Source organism: Primulina tabacum, chromosome 5, assembly GCF_025594145.1.
Source record: "Primulina tabacum isolate GXHZ01 chromosome 5, ASM2559414v2, whole genome shotgun sequence".
In the NCBI taxonomy this organism is placed as follows: domain Eukaryota; kingdom Viridiplantae; phylum Streptophyta; class Magnoliopsida; order Lamiales; family Gesneriaceae; genus Primulina; species Primulina tabacum.
The window spans coordinates 5,270,418-5,295,426 of record NC_134554.1 but is presented as its reverse complement, the minus strand read 5'-3'; the positions used below and the strand labels follow the sequence as shown (position 1 = coordinate 5,295,426).

The following is a 25,009-nucleotide window of genomic DNA, read 5'->3' as shown; positions in this document are numbered from 1 at the left end:
AATCTGTGTTTCGACCAAAACTTATCATTAAATAATCAATCAAAACATTTTTTTTTGGCCAGGCAGTGGCTCATTGGTTCTCACTTGTACTCTTCATGAAAATGACAAGAGTTTGATCCCTCCCCCACCCCCTAGATTAGGGTTTCGAAAAGAAACATGATTTTTTTGAAGATACAAAACATAATTATTAAAATTATACATATTTCTACTTTACTTTCATTTTTTAAAAATTACTTAAATCATTTTTTTAATTGAACCAACCATCGATATAATATATGTGTCTAGATATTTAAAACGACAATTAAGTTACCAAAAGATTTGAACGTTACCTTGGTTTAGGGGCTCATTAAATCAAAATTGTAATATTTCAGGATAATTTGGATATTACATTCCAATGTACAAATTTAATCAATATTATTAAAATCGTATCAAAGACTATACAATTTACCAAACAATCTTATTTATTCTTATTTATCATTTTTTTGTTACTCATATTACATCTTCCTCACCAGGCGGTAAGAGTAACGAGATATCCAAAGACAAGGATGATAATAAAATGTGATATATTATATGATGTTTGATATGATTTAAAATGTTGGATTAACTTTTTGAATCATATTATAATGACCAAAATGCCCTTACCACTATTAATTAATAAATATTCTTGAGATAATTGAATAAATTACCCTATCAAAATGAATTTAATTAAAATATAATAAATAAATTTAAAAAATATATGTTGCATTACAATGAAGGATGAGATCTTTAAAGGATCAAAATACTCGTCCATTATACAAGATGAGAAATATAACTCTGATTTCGATATTTTCTAACGCAATGCCTTGTGAAAGGGATGGTAATAGGCATGTGATATTTTACATCCATCCTTGTAATTTTGATACGTAACGAAAATTTATATGAACTAAAATCCCGAATCTCACCCTTTTAAGCCGAAAACACTACGACCTCAATACATGCACAAAATCGTCAGACCTAACCGACCATGTGATTCACAGCAGGCTATTTGGCAATTTCTCGAACCTTTGGGCAATATGGCGATGATTACTTCTTTCGTACACCTCTATTAGTGACTGAACTGTCCTAGATACAACCTCCTTTTTCTGGTCCGTAGATGCAATGTTTTTCGCTTGGTCGCCTGCATTACTTGCGTCTCCAAGAGATGAGCACAATTCTTTAATCCAGAGCTCAAGGAAAACTGCTTTCTATATGAAAGAAGGAGAATAAATAATTGCTACACTATTAAAAGCTTGAGTTGATAAAATTTACTATTGAAAGGATATTTCATATATGACAGAAATACTTCTAAAGCTAGCGCTTAATCCAATTATCTTACTTTGATAAGAAACTCCCGTACGGTTTGGAGGTCACATGTTGCAGCAAGGCCAAGCAGATGCAACATAGTCGAAGTCAACTGTAACAAATATCAGTGAAGCACAAATAAAAATCCTTTCAGAAATTTCACATGTAGACAAAACACATTAACAACAAAAATGCATTCTTTTTTCAAGCTTCATCCAGATTAACGATCTTCAATAATAGACATGGAAAATGAGATCAGTCACATCTTCCCATTACTTTTACCGTTTTACGGATGTTTCCAGTAAGAGCCAAACTTTTGGATTCACTATATATATTTATCAAGTTATTTTCAAACCAGTGGAGCAACCCCAACAATGTTGGCGGAATCACATATCCAAGACAATATAAGTACAAGTCCGTTCATAAAGGGAAAAAAAGTCGTACAAATTGAGTTCATTTCCAGAAAAAATTGATTGTTACCAATTTTATCTGGTTCCTGTATCAATTTATTGCCACGATTGAACAAAAGGAGCAGCTCACCTGCTTCTCAAGTGCAACCAAGTATTTGAAGTTGGAAGGAGCAGAGATTTGATTTGAATTAAAGTTCTCAACTATATGCTCCACACCTTTAATGACATCATAATATGATCTACCATAATCTGCATAACCAATACACAATGAAAAAAGAAATAAACAAATATAAAACAAATTAAAGATCAACAGCGAGAATTTTACTTTAAGAAAATGAGACAATTATTTCTGTAAATCAAATTTAAGCAAAACAAAAATGAAATTACTTAGTCTCATGTCAAGCAATAACGATGTTGCAAGTCATGCTCAACTGGCAACTATGAAGATATCACCAAATTAAGCAGCTCGGGCCAGTTTGAATCTTCCAAAGAACTACTAATTTCTAGGATGTCTTATTAAAAGCATTTGTGCTATGTAAGTGTAGTTATTTTAAATTGTCCACCAACCCATGAATTACATTTCAATTGTTGAGTTCCTTTGGATATCATTCAAAATAGCAGTGACAATTATTGCTCTCAAACACATTTGGTAATGACCCATTTATTTGTGTATGTTAACTTCACAAGTTACATCCTGAGCATATTAGCTAATCTTTTAAACCTCAGCCACAACATACTACATACTTCCCTAGAACCAATTGCAGTAAAAGAAATAGAAGTAAGCTTACCAAACACTATCAGTTTTATATTTTAGAGATTTGCCAACATTGAAATCCAATAAAATAAGAATCATACAAGTAGGATGTAGTTGGAGAAGAGAGTAGTCATTAGAACGAGAGTTCTGCTAGATATAAAAGAACTTCACCTTTAATCGTTTCTGGAACAGCCAAAGCAGCAGCCGCTTGTATCCTTATCTTAAAATTAGAAGAATCACGAAGAAGCAGCAAAAGAATACTAAAAACAGAAGCAGCCCTGTAAAATATGAGTTCGAACCATGAACTTATGTTAATACTTCAACTAAAAAACGCATCAAATTTTTAACATACGCTCAAGTATTGTGTACTTTTTATGTCGTAAAAATAGAAAAAGCTCAAAAAAATCTTTATACCAATGAATTTGCATACATTTTAACACATTGTCAGACAGCAAACAGATAGGAAGTCAGTGCTAAAACACCCCATTATGACGGAGTTTCACCTGCCGATTACCACCCCATATGAGCTATTTGCAACCGAGGATACTGCAGATCGTCTTTTAGGTTACAAGTACACCGATGAGAGTCAAAAGTGTTTTGCTAAGAGTGGTGACGATCAAGTTGAAAATCCCTGTGATGTTGCTTAAAACTCTACTGACATTAAATGTAAGTTCTATAAAGACAATGTCCAATGTGCATATCAAAATAATAGCACGAGAAGGTTCACTGGGAAGGGAAATGCAGTGTCATACATCAGAATAGAGTTATGTGAACCATAATACAAGAACTGAGTGACAGACAGGTGTAAGTAGAACCTCACCAATCCTTGTCTAGTAGTTTCAAAGTTTTGTTGAAAAATAAATTGCTCAATGCATGACATACATTCCACTGAACCTGCAAGAGGTGTTCAATTCTAAGATAAATGATTCATTTAAAAATGTTACCGCCCATCAACGTTGCAATATTAACAACAGATATTAACAACATTCCACTGAACCTTAACATTCCCAGTTGTCACACAAGAAAGAAATGCATGCACCATCTTTTCCAGCCATTCACAATTTTCGGAAGATGCTGGATGGAATGAATCACACCTATCTTCCAAATAATCACTTTGAGGTTTTACTCCATTGGATTCTAGTTTTGAACACAAAGAATCCATAGGCTCACCATGCATGCATCGCGGCCCTGTAAAATGGATAAATCTTGCAAGGTTCCCCAGAGCTCTGACAGCATTTGCTTTAACCTATGCATCATGCAAAATCAAATCATGCTAAAAAGCAACCGAGATAGATATACAAGAAAACGATATGGGTAAATTAACTTTCAGTCCCCAAACCAAACAAGTTTTGTTCTGAACTCCCTGGTGAGAGAAAAGTTTTTCAAAAATGCCAAAATTACCCTTATTCCCTATTTTATTTTAATTGATCCTCCGCGTTTTCGAAAATGGTATCAGTCCTTGAGGTGTGGAGAAAGCTGTGAATTTCTTGCTTTCTTCCTGCATCCGAATTTGATAAAATCCAGATTTACAGTCAAACTTAGAAAATATCTTGGCGTTGCGTATGCAACTAATCAAGTGTTCTCTACTAGGTATAAATACACATCAAACTCCATAATCTTATTAAATTTTTGATAATTAATAACTAATCTGGGTTTTACTCGTTTTATTTGACCATGATTTCTTACCAGAAAACCTGGACTGCTATATGGTGACATACCTGCTTTGATCAAACCAAGGTCCAAATGTTCCTTGATTATAATCTGCATATCCCTTTGATCAATTATATTAATTGGGATAGGCTTACAACGGACAAATTCATACTCCTTGCCTTCCTTAATTTTAAGGCAAGCTTTGAGTTGATTTCTGTCCTACCATGCCAAGGGATCTTCATTGTAATTTTCTTTGATCCTCTTCTTGACATCTTCCAATGATACCTTAGATTCAAACTCTACTTCATTTCTATGTAGAGTTATCTTAAGGCATTCTATATCTTTTGGTTGGAGTTCTTGATCTGCTCTTAACTGGAGCATTGTGTCTCCAAACCGTCTAGAATCCTTCATCTTTGGGTTCAGAAGTTTTCCTTCATCATCACGCTTGCTGCGAAACTGGATCGGTAATTTTCTGTAAAATGCCTGTCGTAGTCTCTAGACTATGATTTTGTGATCACAGGGTGTTGTGAGCACTAATCGTCTAGTCTCATTTTCTTGAGTATAGGCCTTGAACATTTGTAGGAAATTATTTCCTAACAATATGTCAGCTCCTGTATCATGAAAATAAATTGGTGGTGTTTTTATCTTGTACCAAGGTGTTTGTCCCGCAACGCCAATCATGATTTCAGTCATCTTAATCCATTTACATAAGATTAAGATTCTTCTGGAAAAATCTCTTCCAGCAATCTTTGGTAATTCTTATTCCAAATTATTTGGAAAAACTCCTCGTTTTGCTGTACAGATTCCAGCACCTGAATCAATATAAGAAGCAAAATATTCTGCCTTATATTGTTCATATAACATTCTTACTGGAATGTATATGGAGAATAGACTTGTGGTCATTGGATTCTTCACATCTTATCATCTGCCATAAACTCCATTCCATACTCTAATCGTTTCCAAGGTTTGTGTTCCTCGAGAAACTCTAGTCCAAGAATCAGGCGGTCTGATTCTTTCCCTGGAATCCCTTTAATATGAACTTCCAATTCTCCGATATTAATCAGTCCTTGGTAAGTTCCTATCATAGGTTGTTCCAAATAGTATATTGAATTATAAGGATATTGATTCCTTTGCTTCGTAATATCAAATACTATTTCTATTTCCTTCCACCCTTCTGGGCATCTGAGCTTTTCCATGGTTGAAAAGCTTTTCGGCTCCTGTTGGGTTTCTTGGATAGGTGTTTTTCCCCACTTGTAACTAGTAATCCTATCTCCTGAAAAGATAGTCTTCTTGATTCTAATATAAGACTTTGATTCCTTTGTAGAATCGGTTTGTCTTGTATTTGGATATCTGTTTCCTGTATCAAAGGAAACTCAACTCGTTCTGGATAAATTGCATGAGCAACTTTTCCGAATATCTCGGGTATTTCAATAAACTCATTTCTAATAAACAACTCTGAATGATGTGTATTAGATAGAGCATATGAAATCTGATAAGTAATAGAATATGGTGTATTACCTTCTTTCATCAGCCTCTTTTCCTTGAAATTCTGATGTAATGTCAAGGCTCAGCTGAAATCTCGATCTGCCAAATTGTAGGCTATCCTTGGATAAATTACTCCTACAATTTTTCCTGCACAGAGATTTCCTGAGATTGTTCCCAGTACTGAATCTTGTAGATTCTTCATTCTTTTATCGCATATAGCAATATCAATAGGTGAATCTATCTCTTCTTTGAAAGTAGCCTTTATCATAATCTGGATTGCTCTGATATGAATTCAGGACATAGTCCTTGCTACTTATATATTGAGTTTTTGCAATTCTTCCTTAATTTCTTCAGAAGGAATTAACTGCATCTCCATTCTATTTCCCGTAAGTTCCATCAGGATTGTCATTTCCCTTCTAGAAACTTTATAGATTAGATCATGCTTTCTGTTTCTTAGGCCAAGATTTCCTAAGAACTTTTCTATTCCTGCAGAGAATCCTTGATATCTCTGTAGACTAAGATTTTATCTCATGATCCTTTGGACCATGTTATGGGATATTGTCGTCTGACTAAAAAACCCAGACAAATCCTCATGTGTTTCATGTCGAAACACCTCGTCCTCAGCCAGATTCTGATTCTGTTCCATCAGATTCTTCGTGACTTAAGACTTCTTCTTCTTCATATATACTTTCATCTGAGGCAATGTCCTCAAATCGGTATACCTGAATAAGATCTTGGTAATAAACTGCTTCTTCAATGTCCGGGGTTGGATCGAAGTGTTTAATACCTCTTTTTTCATTTTCTGGACAGTTGGTCGAGATATGACCTCTTGCTCCACATGTTCAGCAATTACAATCCTTGAAACTTTCATTAGCTCTAGTATGAGCTCTTCTGAAAGTTTTCTTCGTAGGTGTTCTTCCTGTGCTCCGAGATGTACTTGATGCTTGGGATGATATCCTACTTCTTGTTGGTCCACTTCTCTATCCAGATTTGTAAGATCTGACTTTCTGTCTAGACCAAACAGTTCTTGGTTTCCAAGAACTTCTTCCACTTCGAGCATAAGGATGAGTCCTAAAACTTTTCCTCTTATGCTTCTGTGGTTTGCTTCCAATAATTGTTGGAAGATCATTTTCTTTACAACACAAAGAAGTTCTTTTATTGATACTCCTTAAGCGTTTGTAATTCTTTTGTAATGCTGCCATGTGACATCATTCTGCCAATTTTTTTTTGAGGAAAGAGGCTCTTTGTGCCAACGTATCTGGATTTCCAGGTACATATTCCCTTATGAGCATTTCTCTCCAGGGAATTGGCATTTTTGCGAAGAAAAGCTGCATAGCTATATCTTCTTCTACTCCTGAATTCCATCTATATTTAGTGAATAACATAATGTATTCATCCACCAAACATATATCGTGTAATTCAAGACTATACAGAGCTTGAGTATATTTCTTCATCTTCTCTGTACCTTGACTGTTAAAATAGTCTACCCCTATAAATTGTTCTTTAAATAGGGTAGCCATTTTTCCAGCGATCTCACTAAGAGATTCACCAGCTAGGACCGATTCTTTCATTTCTAATGAAGTCATGATCCAAGCAATTTTTACTGATCCCATAAGACTCATTTCTAAAAGTTTAATGAATCCTTCTTTGTTGAGATCAAGTGTTCCTGCTGCAATTCTCATAGCAGATGTCCAATCATCTATGAGATCTTCTCTGTTTTTGAAGTCTAATACATCAAGGTTAAGCATAACCTCGTAAGGATGAATAGGATCTAAAACAATTTTCCCATAGGGTGTTTGGTGCAAGGGAATTTGATTTCTCCTTGTCCTTGTTCCCGCCGGGTGTGATCCTCCACCAGTATGGAAATCAGATTGAGATTCTCTCATGTTAACATTCAGAGATCCCACACTTTCCCTTTGTGGTTCCTGAGTAGATGACCAGGTTATAACAGCTGTTTCACTTCCTGCTGTGTTAATCTTTAGATCTTCCACTTTGAGATTTGTGAAAGATTCTGCAAGCTCCTATAGATCCTCCAGACATATCCTTTCTAAAGTTGTCATCAGATTAATTTCTTTTCTGAAATGGATTTAATTAGATTGATCATCTTTTCTTCTTCAGTTAACGGTTTTGACACCACTCTGGCCTTCCCTTGTTGGTGTAACAAAGGTTCAGTACCAAATGATGGTGGTAACCATCCTCCTGAAGTTCTTTTACTAGAACTTGGTTGTTGTTCTAGTTTCTGAATTCTTGTTTGAATATCCTTTAATATTCCAAGAATTTCTTCCTGGTTTTTAAAGATTTCTTCAACTCGTTGGGGTACAAAGTATAGCATATTGCTATAATTTTGTATGGTTTTCCCTAAGATCTAAAGAGAGCTTAGAGGAGTCTGGTATTATCTCCAGAAACTTATTTGCTTGAATCATAAGTTTACCGGAGCGTTTACCTGAAGGTGCTGATGCGTCCCTTTCTGCTTCTGATATCTAACAATAGTTAGATGTTCTTGTGTATATTCCAAAATATTGGAATAAATCTTGTAAATTATTTTTCTCGAACCTAAATTCGGATGTAGGAAGAAAGCAAGAAATTCACAGCTTTCTCCACACCTCAAGTACATTATATCTGGGAAGTATTACCAATGAGATTGACTAATTAACCTCAGATATGGGCAACTTACCAATCACTTCCTAAAATTTTTCAACTTTACTTCCACTCACTATTTCCCCAAAATACCCCTCATCCTTATATTTTAATAATTGATTTTCTTTTTGAATTAAAGGCCCATCATGCTTTCGTAAAATAAATTAAATCTTTTACCTCTTTGACCGGAGTGCCACCGGGTTATATCCATCGTATTTTACAGATTGCTCCTCACAGTCCAACCACGCGATCGCAACCGATGGTTACTGACGTAGACTCCTTCAGCAGCACTTGGCACAACCCTAATTCGTTTCCTACCTTAGGGTGTACAATAAAAGATAAAATTTTGAAAATAATACATGAGAGGGGCTAAGAGCAAAGATCTCTTTTATTCAAACACAAACATTTATTATTACATTAAAACCACTTGTAAAGGAGGAGAAACTTGTTTAGCTACTTATAGTAGCCGGACTTGAAAAACACATAAACTAGAAAGATAAATATTACAATTTATTTGTTGAAAGAAATGAGAAAAATGTTCGATGATCTTCACTTCTTTCTTCCTGCCTTATTTTTAGAAGGTTTCTTCGGATTCCAAATCTTGATAAACCTTTACAGCTTGCCTTGGGACCATGTAGTGGTTGAGTGGTCCTTTTAAGATGGTCCCTCCTCGTCCTTTTCTAGATTATTAATCTAGACATCAACTTCTCATCTTCTTTTATTTCTCCGTGATACCAGTAAAGACGAGTTTGTAAGAGATCCGCTGTAATCTCATTTCCTTTTTCCTGGAAATGTTGGACTAGCCATCTAAGAGCTTCCGCCTGATCTCTTTTGCACTTGATTCTTCTCTTTAAAACCTTTAGATATATATAATACATTTTCTTTAGGTTTCTTTCTGGTGTGTTTACTGGTTCCCATTTACCCTTATTTATAGTATGATTTTTGGGTCCAGTTTTCTTGTCTTTTGATCAGATTTTCTTTATCTTTAAAGATAAGGAATCCAATGTTCTTTGTCATTTTCCACTGATTATTGGTGGTCCTGTTTTTTCACTCACATGGTGGTCCTGTTTTCTTTAGTGGGTTTGATCACATGTCCACTTTAGCTTTGTCGAGGAATCTTTGGCTTTTTATATTCTCGGGAAAAATGTGATTGTGGTCCTTCCCCATTTGTCCTTGTTTCGGTAAAATGTTTCCCGATCAGATCTCGGTTTGAATCCTTTACCGAACTCCGGTTCTTTCTGATTCCAACCAAGGTCCAAATGTTCCTTGATTGGAAAATTTTTGGGTACATTATGTTTCTTTTCTTTACCGAAATGATTTTTGGGTACATTGTGTTTCTTTTCTTTTAACTCGTTTGGAAAATTTTGCACTTTCTCTACAATGTGATCTTGCAAAATTATTCCTCACTCAACGATTTCTATTCCTAGAAATTCGATCTTTCTTGTGGCAATGACTGCTTTCTTTTCAGATAAAACCAGCCCTTCTTGTTTGCAAACCTTAGAGAAAATTTCTAAATGTTTGACATGTTCTTCCATATTTTTAGATGCTATTAAAACATCATCAATATAGACAAACATAAATTAAAAATAATCTGAATTTTCCCCGAGGATATAAAAAGCCAAAGGTCCAAACCGAGAGTTTGGACCTTGGTTGGAATCAGAAAGAACCGGAGTTCGGTAAAGGATTCAAACCGAGATCTGATCGGAAACATTTTACCGAAACAAGGACAAGTGGGGAAGGACCACAATCACATTTTCCCCGAGGATATAAAATGCCAAAGATTTCTCGACAAAGCTAAAGTGGACATGTGATCAAACTCACTAAAGAAAACAGGACCACCATGTGAGTGGAAAAACAGGACCACCAATAATCGGTAGAAAATGACAAAGAACATTGGATTCCTTATCTTTAAAGATAAAGAAAATCTGATAAAAAGACAAGAAAACTGGACCCAAAAATCATACTATAAATAAGGGTAAATGGAAATCAGTAACCACACCAGAAAAAAACCTAAAGAAAATGTATTATACATATCTAAAGGTTTTAAAGAGAAGAATCAACTACAAGAGAGATCAGGCGGAAGCTCTTAGATGGCTAGTCCAACAATTCCAGGAAAAAGGAAATGAGATTACAGCGGATCTCTTACAAACTCATCTTTACTAGTATCACGGAGAAATAAAAGAAGATGAGAAGTTGATGTCAAGATTAATAATCTAGAAAAGGACGAGGAGGGACCATCTTAAAAGGACCACTCAACCACTACATGGTCCCAAGGCAAGCTATAAAGGTTTATCGAGATTTGGAATCCGAGTTTCAAATCCGAAGAAACCTTCTATAAATAAGGCAGGAAGAAAGAAGTGAAGATCATCGAACATTTTCTTCATTTCTTTCAACAAATAAATTGTAATATTTATCTTTCTAGTTTATGTGTTTTTCAAGTCCGGCTACTATAAGTAGCTAAACAAGTTTCTCCTCCTCTACAGGAGGTTTCAATGTAATAATAAATGTTTGTGTTTGAATAAAAGAGATCTTTGCTCTTAACCCCTCTCATGTATTATTTTCAAAATTTATCTTTTATTGTACACCTTAAGGTAGGAAACGAATTAGGGTTGTGCCAAGTGCTGCTGAAGGAGTCTGCGTCAGTAACCATCGGTTGCGATCGCGTGGTTGGACTGTGAGGAGCAATCTGTAAAATACGATGGATATAACCCGGTGGCACTCCGGTCAAAGAGGTAAAATATTTAATTTATTTTACAGAAGCATGATAGGCCTTTAATTCAAAAAGAAAATCAATTATTAAAATATAAGGACGAGGGATATTTTGGGAAAATAGGGAGTGGAAGTAAAGTTGAAAAATTTTAGGGAGTGATTGGTAAGTTGCCCAAACGATATTTCTGAAAGCTACCATCATAAATACTTCATGTATATTTTGATAAATATAGCACAATCTTATATTGACTATCATTAAGCATAACGTTCCAATTTCTATAATCTTCAGCACTAGATAACTTTTCACATCATACATTTAGGTCTTCAGTAATTTTAATTGAATTAGATGGTATTTCACCAGAGAACATATATACGTAACTATTAAATGTTAGGAAAGTTTTTTTACACATCCACATTCAAATATTAAAGGGTTTAAGTTTTAAAGAGATTCACAAGCCTAAGCCCACTAACCTAGGTTTCAGGCAAACAATACAATTTTAGGGGTTTAAACAAAGGCAAAGTATCACAATAATGAAGAAATTTGCAGGAATCACATTTCTTTTTCTCTAGAAAGTAAAAAGATGTATGAGTGAAAAGAAGTGGGTATCTTTGAGATACTGGTCTCGAATTAGATCCCAGAGACCCGATCTGAAGCAAATTCAGTACAATTGATATATATTCAAATTGAGTAGAAAGATCTCGTGATAAATATCATTGTAGACAGGGCACATCAGTGCAGATATAATTAAAAACAAGTATTTATGTCAAAGTTTTACGAAGATCGAAGCATTGCTTGTGCCCATAGTGTGTGGAATGCAAAAGAAAGTTTTTACTCGAAAAAATGTAGCATAGTAGAAAATCCTAGCTGCTAATGTTTACCTTGTCATTATCCATTGTCAGCCGTAAGGCACCATCAGCCAGTTGACATATAAATTGAGAGCTTTTCCTAGCTTCTGGTGCAATGTAAAACGTAAGGTTATAGAAAAGAAAGCAGTATTAACTAAGAAAGATATAACCACCGATAGAACCTCTGTCAGGGTTCTGTAAATTCATGCAACGACCAAGAGAGTCACATATATTTGCTAATGCCCATGAAGCTGTAATACGGACCTGAAAGTTACCATTGAATGCATTTTTCAATTAATTATTTCAGACATGCTATCACAAAAACAAATAGAGGGGATATCTCAAAAGAGAAAAGCACAAACAAGAAGTTATCACGAGAAATAAGCATAAGATTTTATTGGAAACAGGAGGAATAGATATATGTCATATGACAAGTTCAAAGTTGAATAATGAAAACTCTTCTATTAATAGTATGGTACGGTAAGTTCATTAATACAAGTGAATGGAATGCATAGAAAGAATATCAGATTCAGTGTTTATCCGTTCTAATGATGGTTGTTATCAACTTTCAATAAATTCTCAGAGCACAGATACAATCTTGCCACAACAAAGCTTTTGAAACCCAAAAAAATATTTCAGTGAATATCTGTAAAATGGAGAACATACTAACTTCAACAGCTACAAGTTCTGTTTGTGGCATAAAAATATCAAAATCAGAACAAGTTTTCAAGTTACGAGACATGCTTCAATGTTTTAAAAAAAAAATTGAGATAATAAAAGCGGTAGAAAGAGAACAGTAAACTTTGAACGCTGGAAAAACAATCTCCATGAACCTTAGGTCATTAACTTGGAGAAAACATTGTTTCAATTTTTTTAAAAGAGAACTTGAATCGTTTACTCAACAGCAAATATATTTCTCTCCTGTAAGAAAATTTAACACCAGTTACTTCTAATACACCTTCCCCTATATAATTTTTATGAAACATCGCATATGACACTCTTTTCATAACAGTTAGCTGCGAGAGTTGGTTGGATGAATGAATTACTTATCTAAATGGTTAAGATGTTAAGAGATCTAACTTTGAAGTTAAACATTTCATATCTATCACTGAAAAATGAAAACGGGAAATGCATAATCTAAACACATTGAATTTCGCGCTTCTCAGGCCAGAAATGTGGCTGCAACGCCGATCAGAATCTGAAACAGTTTTTACAGGTAGAAACAGAGCTGTTAGATTCGTTGGAGTTGTGATGAAACTTAACGAGTTAAGTTTAACAAGTCGAGATGCCTATGCATTTTATGACATTATTAATTTCTTGTTTCAAACTTTCTGAAGCTGCACTAATATCGAAAGAATTTACCCGTGGTTGCATTTGATAAAAAATTAGGCTCTAAATATTGTTCAGTTGTGCACACGCATCCTAAAGAAAAGCACAGCACAGTAAGAACTAGCATAGCGGGGCATGACAGCGAGAGCAAAGAACTTACTGAAACTAGAGGATCACAGGTATTATGCTCGCAGGCATGGATAAACTTCCCCAGGATCTCTGTGCGGCTAAGAACAAAAAATAAAATAGATTTTGCTTAATACTCAGCTTGCATAAAATTCAAATAGCAGCAACATTTAATTACCTATGATATAATAGCGGAAAACATGCAATAACACCAATGGCACGGCAAGCGGCTGATCTAACTGAAGGGGCATCATCGCTCAGAGCAGCATCAATCTACCAAGAATCAAAGCAACAAAAATAAAAAAAATTTCTTTCTGATTCACTAGACCAAAGCACAGTTCTAAAGCTAATCCGGAACTTACAGGCGAACTAATAATAAATTCCTGTTTGTCCTCGCACAATGAAAAAAAGACAGATGAAGTCATTCCGGCAAAGCAGGTAATTGATGCAGCCCTTACCTTTCAATGAAAAACAAAAGGGAATATTATTGCACAAAATCCCATTGGCAAATTTATATCACGGGAAGCTTAATATGAGATCAGGTACATGGCCAGAAGCTTAATATGAGATCAGGTACATGGCCAGATCAGATTGAAGGCAACCACGGATTAGCTCTTAACGAGAAAATTCTATCTTAATGTTATTCACTCAGGATGAATAATATATGTGACCTGATAAAAGCGTGGAAAAGTAAAGCATTGCAGCAAATAATCAATGGACCAAACTTTTAACTCTCACACTGAATGTGATGGAGGAGTTAGAGCCCTTACAGCAACCAACTAAATAGATTATGTATAGACTAAGAAAAGAGGAGTGCACATTCGGAAATATAATTTTTCCCTCCATCTGCTAATGCTCTCTTGATTTCCATCCTTTCCCTCCCTTTTAATGCCAAACAATTGAAAAACAGGAACAAAATACAATGAGGACAGCGGTAATACATGTTCAACTACACACCCAGTAACCAAGGAACACATATCAATGAATAGATATCTCCAAATACACCCAACTACATCAAAATCGAACAAATATAACATAGTCTAATAAATGTAGGACTGATTTATCTTCTACTTCCTAGAACAAATACAAAGTAACATGCATTACCAAGTACCACAAAATGCATCCCTGCTGTGTAAAATCAAGTAGCTGCTATTTGGAAAAGAAGAAAGTTAATAGCAGGCTTTTGCCATTCACGCTTGCTTATTGGAGAATCTACTCTACACTCGTCCAAAAGATGAAGAATGTTTCAAACCAGAAGAAAACATAAAATTGTAAAGTTAGAAAATACACAGATGCAGTAACATCAGTACAAAAAAAATAACCTTTAATGCCACACATTATGCCCATGGTAACCAAGAACTAATTCATATAGGAAATAACATAACACAAGGAATTTCATCCAAACCAACCATAGCTGATGAATGTTTGATAATCAGAGGCATATGTTTGACTGTTACTTCAAGCCACCGCTCTCTTGCCACCGAAAATGTTTTAGATTCATCCTTCATTGATGCAGGGGTCTCTAAGTCGTACAATGGTGCCGATGAGATTGCCTTGGTTTTGATATAGTCAGAGGTAAACGGGTTACCAAGAAATTTATCATCTGCAAGATCTTCAGTTCCTTTAAAGCCAGATACAGCACGAAGACATTCATCCAAAACCTGTAAAAACAAGTCATGCAATGGTATGAACTAGAAAAACTAAAGCATACTTGTTATACATCACTTTTACCAAATGCTGAGAAGGGAAAAATACAGGTACCACACCACCATTGTACTATAATCTAACACACATCAAGATCCAAATTCCAGATAAAATGCAGACAAGACATTATAAGATAAAATATATAGATTTACACATATCAATCCATCATGCAACCCAGGTGGGAACCATTGGTGCCAGCGCAATCTGATGACATGCTTGCCAGATGTGCAACATAAGCCAAACTATAAAACAATGTACCTTTATGGTCATGTCTCATGGCAGTAATCATCTTTTGGGACTTGCAGATAAAATTTTCAGTAAGTGTTTAATTTGAAAATGCTTCAGCTTCACTCAGAAAATAAGTGTAAAACTTGGGAAGCAACACATATTCTAGTATTTTAATACAAAGGCAACCAAAATTAATCTTCAAATAAAACACAAAAAGCATGGTTAGTTCATAAATAAGCCTACAATGATTCCAAGAGTGTATCACATGCTGGAATCAATATGACTGAAGTTATGTATACAAAAACACAATTATTTTCCTTCACTATTCGATACAGCTTAATAAAAGGAATTGGAGATGAAAGTCGAGGAGAACTGAAGAGTAGGAAGCAAAAATTATAGAAAATGGAGCTGACAATATTATATTGAATTTCAGTAAATAGAAGTTAATATAATGCTGAGCAGCAAAACTGTGACCATCTTCAACCTATAATCAGGTTACATAAATCTGATTGATTTTGCCTTGCATTGCCCCTTTTTACCGCAATCCCTTAATTTCACTATCTCATCTCAATGTCAATATATTTTCTCTAATTTTTAACATCGCCGCGAACTGACCACAACAACCTCATAGAAACAAAATAGACAAAAATGGCGTGATTGATCACACCCTAATAAATATCAAGAGGAAGCGGTTTCAGGGAAAAAATGATAGTTAAATAGAAATTATTAAAGAAAATGGCCACATCCACCTTGATTGATGCAGCCATGACTCTCTCCTTCATTGCTGCAACAGCGTGCTCAGTATTACTCCTCCATGATCTTGTGGGAACGTCTGTAGAAAAGCTCAAAACTCTGTAAACAACAGAGGATATTTTTTCCCAGCATAAAGTCATCGCTTGTGGATAGTTGTGTGCCAATGATTTCAGAGCCTGCAGTAGATATGTATGAATACAAATACTTGAAAAACATAGTAAACAAGGAGCTTGATTAAAACTTTAAAGAATGATCATCGGGGAGGTATCTTAATACTTGAAAAACATAGTAAACAAGGAGCTTGATTAAAACTTTAATTATTGATCATCGGGGAGGTATCTTGTGAATGGTCAAAGATAGTGATGGCATTTGAGTAATCCTATTCAAGAATATCACAAATAACATAATTGGGAAAGTGAGCAACGGTGAAGAAAACAAGAAAAATTTTAAGGCATTTGCAAAAGATTAACTTTAACAACACAGCTAAAAAAGATTGTGGATACATAGGAAAAACTATGAAATAACAATCCATGCCATAAAGATCACAGTGACCTTAAATCCTTAATATAATAAATGAGTGGTATTGGAAAGTTTTAATATAAACAACAAAGTCATTCCAAGCAGTAGCTAGGATTCAACTAATGTATCCAATTATATCGCATTTAACTATCAAATTAATTTTCAGATACCTATTATCCAACAAATAACTAATCATTTGAATTTCCAACAACGTAGCTGTACTTTTGCACTGTAAGTTCAACTCAAATTCAATGGTAACAGAGCTGAAAGGGGGTTGGATACATTTTGCAAAAGTATAAACAGAATCACCAACAGATGTTGAAGCACACAATGTGAAAACTTCAAAATATGAACTCAAAATTTCTTTATTACCTGAAATGCTTCTATGCTTAATGATGGACTCGATGATTGATCAGCATATTGAAATAAGGTATACAAAACACCAGACTTGTGTTGCTCTTCGAAAAGTCCTGCAATAAGTTACCCTCGGTGAAACAGGTCAATCCGCATATTTAATAAATACAGGAAAAATAAATTGTCTAGATTAAATAATATCTCCTTTCTATAGATTCACCTTCAAAATCCTCTAATCCTAGACCCTAGTAAATAGTCAAAGAAACAAGGAAAATGCACGCAACAAACCTGTTGATACTTCCACCTGAAGCATATCACTCACGTACATTGATGAAGGAGACACAGAAAGAGCAATGTTCAAGCAATTAATTGCAGATTCCTGTAATGTAGTCAGAAGACTCATAGATCACATTTTTTATTCTTTCCAAAGATAATTTTAGATAGAGAACAGAATGAAATATGTATTGAAAAAAGCAATACATATGTCATCAATATCAGATGAACAAAATATAAATCAAGTCCAGGAAGCAAACAGCAGTGGATTTCATGATCTTGAGACAACTTCAGAGCCATCAATCACAACACAACGACAAAACTTGCAAAAAGAGATACAGGAATACCGACCATTAAGCTAATTCGATAACTTTGGAAGGAAAAGCTTTTATTGATTCTCGACTGAACTGAAGAGATAACCATTGGCAGTAGCTCTTCAGGCATTCTTGAATATCTGCAAAAGGTGTAAATACATTTAAGCATTAATCAGAGTAAGTGAGTAAATGAAAACATCTACAAACAAAACTTGTGTTTATACATGTAGTCTCTGTTTTGAGTAATGAAACTTCAGCCAATATATACATAGATTTACGAGAGGCCAAAGATTTAAGAACAAAAAAAGAGGCCACAACTTTGAATAATTGACAATGGTGGTCAAAACCTCAGCATCACAGCACCAGTGGGTCCCAGAGTGGAGATAAAGGAAGAACTCATTACACTTAAATGATAAAAATCCTAGGGTTCACCAGATTGCTGAGGTCACAAACACCTGGTCAACTATTTAATTCCTAACTGCAGCTACCTCTCACAAATGACTCATGATTCATCTTGGACTAGCCCATCAAAGCCATAAAGAGTCTAATCAAATGTGAAAAAACAAAATTCTCTCAGTAATTTTGAAGATTAGATGAGCACTTACGGTGTTGATGATACCAAAAGCATCAGGATTTTAAATGACAACTCCAACAATCTAGCCTGAGTTTCTTGTTTGATTACGTACAAAGTACCTATTTATAGAAAATGAAATTTCAAAACTTATAGTTTATTAAAAAGGAGAATCCAAGAAGAAACTGTGAAAAAGGATATGAAATTGTTCGAGGACAAAATAAATAAACAGAACAGAAAAACATACGTATAAAATGTGCATGTTTATTCCAGTACCTGAATGTAACTGCATTAATATTTGCCCGAGAGAACTAGAAAGTGATGTGAAAGACCCACATTTGGAAGGCGATTTATATTCTGCTACTTGAAGGGAAACTGATGCAGGCCCATCCAACATTGCCATTATAGCAGAGCCAGCGGTGATCCGCACCTAGGCAACACAATACAAAATCTCAGTATGTCAACTGCAGGCAAAATTGATAGCAATCGCTATTTGATGATTTATGGCCTGAATAACCAAAAAATTACTATAATTGCATCAAGTTCTCTAGAAAATATATGATTAGAAAAAAGAGTGGAAAGATGAATGCCAGAAGTAAACTAATTTAAATGCTACCTTTGAATTAGGATCAAAAAGAAAGCAACTCATCAGAGTAGTGTCATATTTCCTGCAAATAAAATAACATTACCTAAACAATATGAAGAAACAGGAAAGACATTTGAAGTTTCCAATCACATATGTTTCTCACGGAACATTAACCACCACCACATCTCAAAAACATGGACTCACCTATGCTGTAGCACATCACTGGATGACAAAAGCATCGCCCATTGGACAGTGAAGGATTTGGGATCAGCTCGACATAGATCCTTTTTATGCAAAAATCAAGAGTTGGAGGCAAAAAAAAACGAAATGTAATTTATCAGTGAATAATACTAAATATAAAATAGTGAAACATGACTTGATAGTCTAACTTATCAAGGCTAGATGCCATGAAGCAATATTGATTACAAAAAGATGACTTTGCACTAGAAGCTTGAGATTCTTATTTGTTTAAAAAATTTAACCTCCTAGTATTGACCAGCGACTCACGATTCCAAGCTTACTGGAAAAACAATTTCCAAACTATGCTAAAAGGCACAAAAAAATTTGTGGTGTTATAAAACAACTTAATAATACCAAGTTACAGTTATAGCAACCTTACTATAAAATGAATCAGGATGAAGAATATTAATAAAGCAAACCTGAATACAGACGATTGCACCTAATCTAGCCTTAGCAAAAAGGACAACACAACTGTCTTTAACTGATCCATCACTATCACTGCAATCTGAATCTGATGATGTAAAATAAATTTTACAGAAACTATCTTCAGGTAAAATAGGAGAACCGTCCTCCTCATGCTGCGTATTTTTCACAGCCTTCTTTCGTAAATGTGGAGGTCGATAAGGACCATTTCCTGATTTACTTGACACAGCAAAATGCGGATTTTTACTCATTGAGGTGTCCTTCTCACTGGCAGGTTGATTAGTTGCATATGAATTATTTACAAGGCCATATCTAAGAAATATCCTCAACGCTGCCACAAAGCCAGACACCTTAAAATATAGCAAACCCTGATTGGTAAATGAATATAGGAAATGAAAATAATCTTTCTGTATATTCACAAGTAGTTTCTTACATGGCCTGCTAAATTTCCTCTAGGATCTGCTACAACCAAGTGCAGACAGTGGAGAAGCTCAACATAGAATCTGCCCAAGATGAGGTAACACCATAAGAATTTCAGGAAAATAAACTATCAACACTTGTACAAAAGGAAAGAGATGCTTACTTGGCAACAATCTTATCTTCCACGAGAAAACTCTTAGATGCCAAGATGTCCATAACCTTACTCAGGACCTAAACCAAAAACCTAAATTTAGTGATTTCAAGACCGCGTCATTAATTGTGTCTCAAATTGATCGTTCCTTTAGGTCTTGCCTGAGGGGTACATACCTCAATTATTGACTGCCAAATGTTAACTGATAAAGAAGAACCTACATCTGAGTGTACTTTACCAACCATAATAAATGCAACTGTTAGGTTTTCCCACACAATGTTATATCCAGGTAATTGATCGCCATCAACAAAGTACGTTGAAAATAACCCTTGAAAACATCCAACCACTTGAAGAAGGAAAGTTAAAAGCTTCTCATTCTCAACAAGTGAAGCCGCTCTCTGACTTAGACCATAAAGGCGTCTGAAAAATAGATCCATGACAAGAATATTATTCATAAGAAATACACAGCCATCACAACTAGAAAGTTAAACACTGAACATGAAGACACAAATATAGGAGCTTAACCCAACCTTAACACAAATCAACAAGTATACCCTGAATAAATTAAAGGGGGTGAGACCACCAATGAAAGAAAGAATAAATGTTTGTTTCTTCATATTGTAGTGGCATCAAAGAAAGAAAATAGCAACACTCATAACAAAACAAAAAACATAAAAAAAAAAGGAAACTAGTTACAGCTAATCTCGAGAATCATTCCTAACCAAATATCTTGATTATAACGACAAATCCTAAAAAATAAAGGAAAGCATATTTTTCTATTTCAACACTCCCCTCAAGTTGGAATAAAAATATCTTTCATAGCCAACTTCCATATTAAATTCTCGAACATTTACTTCACCAAACCTTTCATTCGAAAATCAACAACCTGATTGTGAGTAGGAACATAAGGAATACAAATAATTCTGCCATCAATTCTTTCCTTCATAAAATGCCAGTCAACTTCTACATGCCAAGTCATATCATAAGAAAATTGGCCTGCGAACAATAGCAACAGATTTCTTGTCACGATTAACATTGAAGGGTGATCGAGTGAAGGCATTTGATTCTTCAAGAAACCCTTTTAACCATTAGACATCACAAACTCCATGAATAAGTGTTTTTGCCACCACCTTTTGTTTCTTATTCCTTGTTACCAAATTTCCACATATCACCTATGTAACTCCAGTATTCCCATCCTGCTCTTCTATCCACAATACGACCTTTGAAAGTTTGTGACAGCAGATTAGATCAAGTTTTGTTACATTAGGTACAAATTTAAAATCTATACCACCTGCAAGTTCAACCATCCCTTTCCCGGTAGTAAGAGAAAGATCACCGCCAGAAAAGGAGTATATTAACGAAACAAATGAGATAAACTAGTCATATAATCAGAGGCTCCCGAATCAATTAGTCAATGAGAAAAATTAATGTTTGTAGAAAAAGCAAACAGATTTCCACCTGTTACTAGTGGTAATGAAAAATTAGAAGTACCAACTACTAACAAAGGACTGAGCAGCATTTCAGCAGGCTGCTGTCAACTGAGCTTTGGCTTGGAATACATTGACTTCCCATGAATCTTCCAGCAAGTTTACATAGTATGACATGGTCTGTGACATTTTTCACACTATACACACAGGGCATTTCATCATTCTACTGCAAATTTGCACCAATCTTTGCAAGAGCATGGGCATCCTTTGAAAGTTGAAACTGAGGCCGAATTTTTGGTTGTGCTAATTGAATGGATCTTTTTTCCAAACATTACTGCACGTGCCAGGTTTTCTTCACGACACACTTTGAAGTTAGGGGTTTTCTTACGATGATTTGTCCACAAACTTCATCGAACACCTCATTGATACCACAAGAAATTTAAAATCTCATTCGGTATAGACAATTTTCCGGTAATGAATATTAACTGTTGTGACCTTTCCATTCATAATCATTGTAGAGATCCAAGTCATGTCACACAGGCTCGAGAGAATCAACCTCGTTGGTAACAACAAAATTATTATCTTGACAGATATTTGCAAGCTTCGAAGTTAGTTCATACATTTGAGAATAATTGCCCATATCAGACCCTACTCCCAACAAGTTGGATAGTGAAGTGCTCATCTAGACGCCTGAATAGGGTTTGGCGGTCCCTATATCCCTTTGAGATAAGGAGAAGGCATGCCGGGGTGAAGAAGGTGGCTCATCCCCTACAACCATCAAACGCACGCTTTCTGGTCTGGAAAGAAAGAATAGAGGATTCAATGTCGGCGAATCCCACAGCTCTTTTGGGCTGGAGTAGCACGAGTAACGAGAACTTATATCTTCTTAAGTGGAACTTACTACTAGCCACATCATGACCATTGAATTATCTGCATCCCAAGGTTGCATACATCGGATATGTAACTTAAGCTTCTCGAGCATCTCCACTTAGATAATCAATTTTTCCCCATCGCATTACCAAATAAATTGTGACTAGTATAAAATGTTATTGCTCATTACAGTTGATGTGGATGGTATTTATTTGGACTCTGTGTGATTCGGAATTGGAGGTGCGGGGAGAATAGTTAATATTGAGTGGTCGTGAAGCAAAGGCAGGTCCTGGAGATAATTCGAATGACATGGTAGAGATTTTCAGTGACGGGGGTTAAGTTTAACAAAAATTGAATTAATCATTCTTTAATACCACAAAGGCACATAGACGACCAGTGAAAGAAAGAATAAATCTGTATTTTTTCATATTATAAATGTCAAGCAAATAATATGGCTGCGCTCAAAATGAAACAAAAAGAAAAAAGGAAACTAATTACAGTCTATCCCTAAAATAACTCCTAATCAAATACCTTCACTGATCATAAATCCTATAAAAAGAGGAAAACAATCTATTCAACATGAGTAGATCTTGTCTCAGAATCAAACATACAAAACCTTCAACGTTTTTGCTAGGAAAATAATTTCTAAGCATGTAAGAGAATTAATAGAAAAAGGAAGGAACGTGAAAGAGGGTGGGGGGGTTGTCTGGGAAGCGAAAAGAGTACAAACCGTATACTTTCCAAACACTGTTTCGCAGCTTTAAGTGCAACACCATTTCCAATCGACACGATCCTTTTTTCTCCTTTGCCCAGGAAAATTTCAACCATCCTTTCGAAAGAGTCAAGCACAAGCGCCCAAGATGTTGAATTCATTTCCAAAGAAGCACAATGGCAGACATCATGGAACTGCAACAAAATGAGAACCGACATTATCACTGACAAAAAAGTTGCATCTCTCACAAGAAATTTGATTTTAAGATGGTGATGGATGAGAAAAGAAATCATCACAAAATTTCTTCAATTTTGACTTAAATATGTTGTAAAAAGACATATGGTTCTATTGTACATTCCCCCATCTAATAATAAATATCACATTCAAAACAATTAGTTTATATCAAAGCTATTCAGAGTTGTGAGTTGTTTCCATTGACATGTGAATTCAATTACTCAGAGTTGTGAGTTCTCGGAATGCCGCTGCAAAACCACACACGAGATGCAGCTCATAAAGCAGTCTCTTGACTATCTAAGCAAAAACTGAATCACGGATAGCGGTCCAAACATGAGAAACGTAAAATATACAAAATGTAAATTACCAATAGGGATAATTTAGTAAAGGCCTGAGTAACGTCCTGAACTCCTTCAAAACGATATATATGCCGAGCCAGCTCCATCAAAAACATCAAGTCAGACGTGATCTACAAGCGAAAGCACAACATCCCCCATCATATCAGATCACAGAGAGAAAGAGAGAGAGAAAGATGATACCTCGTGAGAAGGCAATTCTGGAGCGGCGGTGAGGAGAGAATCATATTGAGAAAATACGAGTTGGTCGAGGAGGTGGAGGATAGCAGGGGTAGGCGGTGACGCCAAGGTTTCGTCCCTCAGGGTCAGAAAAGTCGTTCTCCACGACCTTGCTGCAGGTGACATTTCTGCTTGCAGAGCAAATTTCTCTGTTATTCTCTTGGTGGCCATATTCATTATGTGTGTACCGTGAATGCAAACTGCTCACTATTGAAAAGCATCTGCTTTTTGAACGATGACTCCGCCTACAGACCCTTCCCGCTCCACCTGCAGGAACTTCCACCGCCTCGACTCCCCACACCCCGAGCAATTCCGAGTCGTACGGCCGGAGCTCCTATTGCAGTTCCTTCTATCTCTTCGTCGTCGATTTGGTCGGCCTAATATGCCTCCTACATTTTGTTCGCATTTGCCGGAATTGGGTTTTTCTCTTTTCTATTTCTATGTTATTAGGGTAAAAATGTATAATGTCACAGATTAGTAGAGTTGTGATGTTCTATAACATTGGTCGCAAAACTCGAAGACCAAATGCATATATGTGTGTAACTGAAAGATTATCTAGAATTAGCAGATCAGTGGAACAATTGATGTGTATGGTTCCGGGGAAAAAAATGGAGAATTAAGAATTAATTTGTACATTTTAAAAAATTTTTATATTTTGAAATTAAAATGACATGAAGTTAGACATGTAAATATATTTTTGAAATGATCAAAAAGATTTACAAACATTCTAGTGAGTTTAGGCTGAAAAAGCCAATATACTAATAATTTATTTTGAATTTTTTTTTTAAAAAATAATAATAAAATGTTTGACAACAAATTGTTTTAAAAAACATTTAGGAAAATGCTTATTTAAAAACTATAATTTTTTGCTTTTGGACTTCTGCTTCTGCTTCTACCTCTAATTAAAACTGAAAAAATTCACATGTACCAAACTTCAAAATGACTTCTGTTTTTTTTTAAATAAAAATACTTAAAAAACTAAACTTACTTGAGTGTTTTTTTGAGTTACCGCTAATAATATAAATGCAGAACGCAAGATAACTCTACCATAGAATCATTGGCAATGAAGATTAAATGGCAAAACTTGTTGGATCAGAGGTGTGCAAGATCCGATATGTCAAAGGAGTAAGAACCCTATTGTTTGTGAATTGCATTTTCTGGGTTCATCTTTCCTAGCCAAAATGTGGTTGTATCATTATAAATCTTAAGATGCCAAAATCTTTGAATCTTCACCAATCAATGACTAGATAATATAGTGATATATCACTCTCACAATACCCTATATATACTTTTATGAACCATCGCTGATGTTGGGCATGTCTTAATGTGTAATGTGTACCCATGAATTAACTTAAGCTCTCGGCATGTAGCTATGTTCCATAGAGAACG

The 25,009-nt window shown here is 35.2% G+C and overlaps 1 protein-coding gene across 4 annotated transcripts; it reads right to left on the bottom strand.

Moving 5' to 3' along the window:
• Positions 1–696: 696 nt before the first annotated feature.
• On the bottom strand, positions 697–24,177 carry LOC142545819 (uncharacterized). 4 transcript variants are annotated; one of them, XM_075653210.1, is made up of 27 exons: positions 23,582–24,175; positions 23,413–23,511; positions 22,830–23,005; positions 19,979–20,222; positions 19,815–19,882; positions 19,665–19,734; positions 19,228–19,581; positions 18,773–18,852; positions 18,599–18,650; positions 18,259–18,412; positions 18,017–18,104; positions 17,449–17,551; positions 17,113–17,203; positions 16,843–16,940; positions 15,948–16,127; positions 14,676–14,927; positions 13,629–13,724; positions 13,445–13,539; positions 13,301–13,367; positions 11,994–12,075; positions 11,845–11,918; positions 3,482–3,730; positions 3,305–3,378; positions 2,656–2,762; positions 1,861–1,979; positions 1,355–1,432; positions 697–1,223 (listed from the first exon to the last, which is right to left on the bottom strand). In XM_075653210.1, the coding sequence occupies exons 1-27, from the start codon at positions 23,795–23,797 to the stop codon at positions 1,011–1,013; spliced, it is 3,579 nt and encodes a 1,192-aa protein (XP_075509325.1). In that variant the 5' UTR covers positions 23,798–24,175; the 3' UTR covers positions 697–1,010. The 4 variants fall into 4 exon arrangements, 2 of the variants coding, with proteins under 2 accessions (XP_075509325.1, XP_075509324.1); XM_075653209.1 differs by having other exon boundaries at positions 23,413–23,514; positions 23,585–24,174; XR_012820370.1 differs by lacking the exons at positions 697–1,223; positions 1,355–1,432; positions 1,861–1,979 and adding an exon at positions 2,915–3,135 and having other exon boundaries at positions 23,413–23,514; positions 23,585–24,177.
• Between the last annotated feature and the right edge of the window lie 832 nt (positions 24,178–25,009).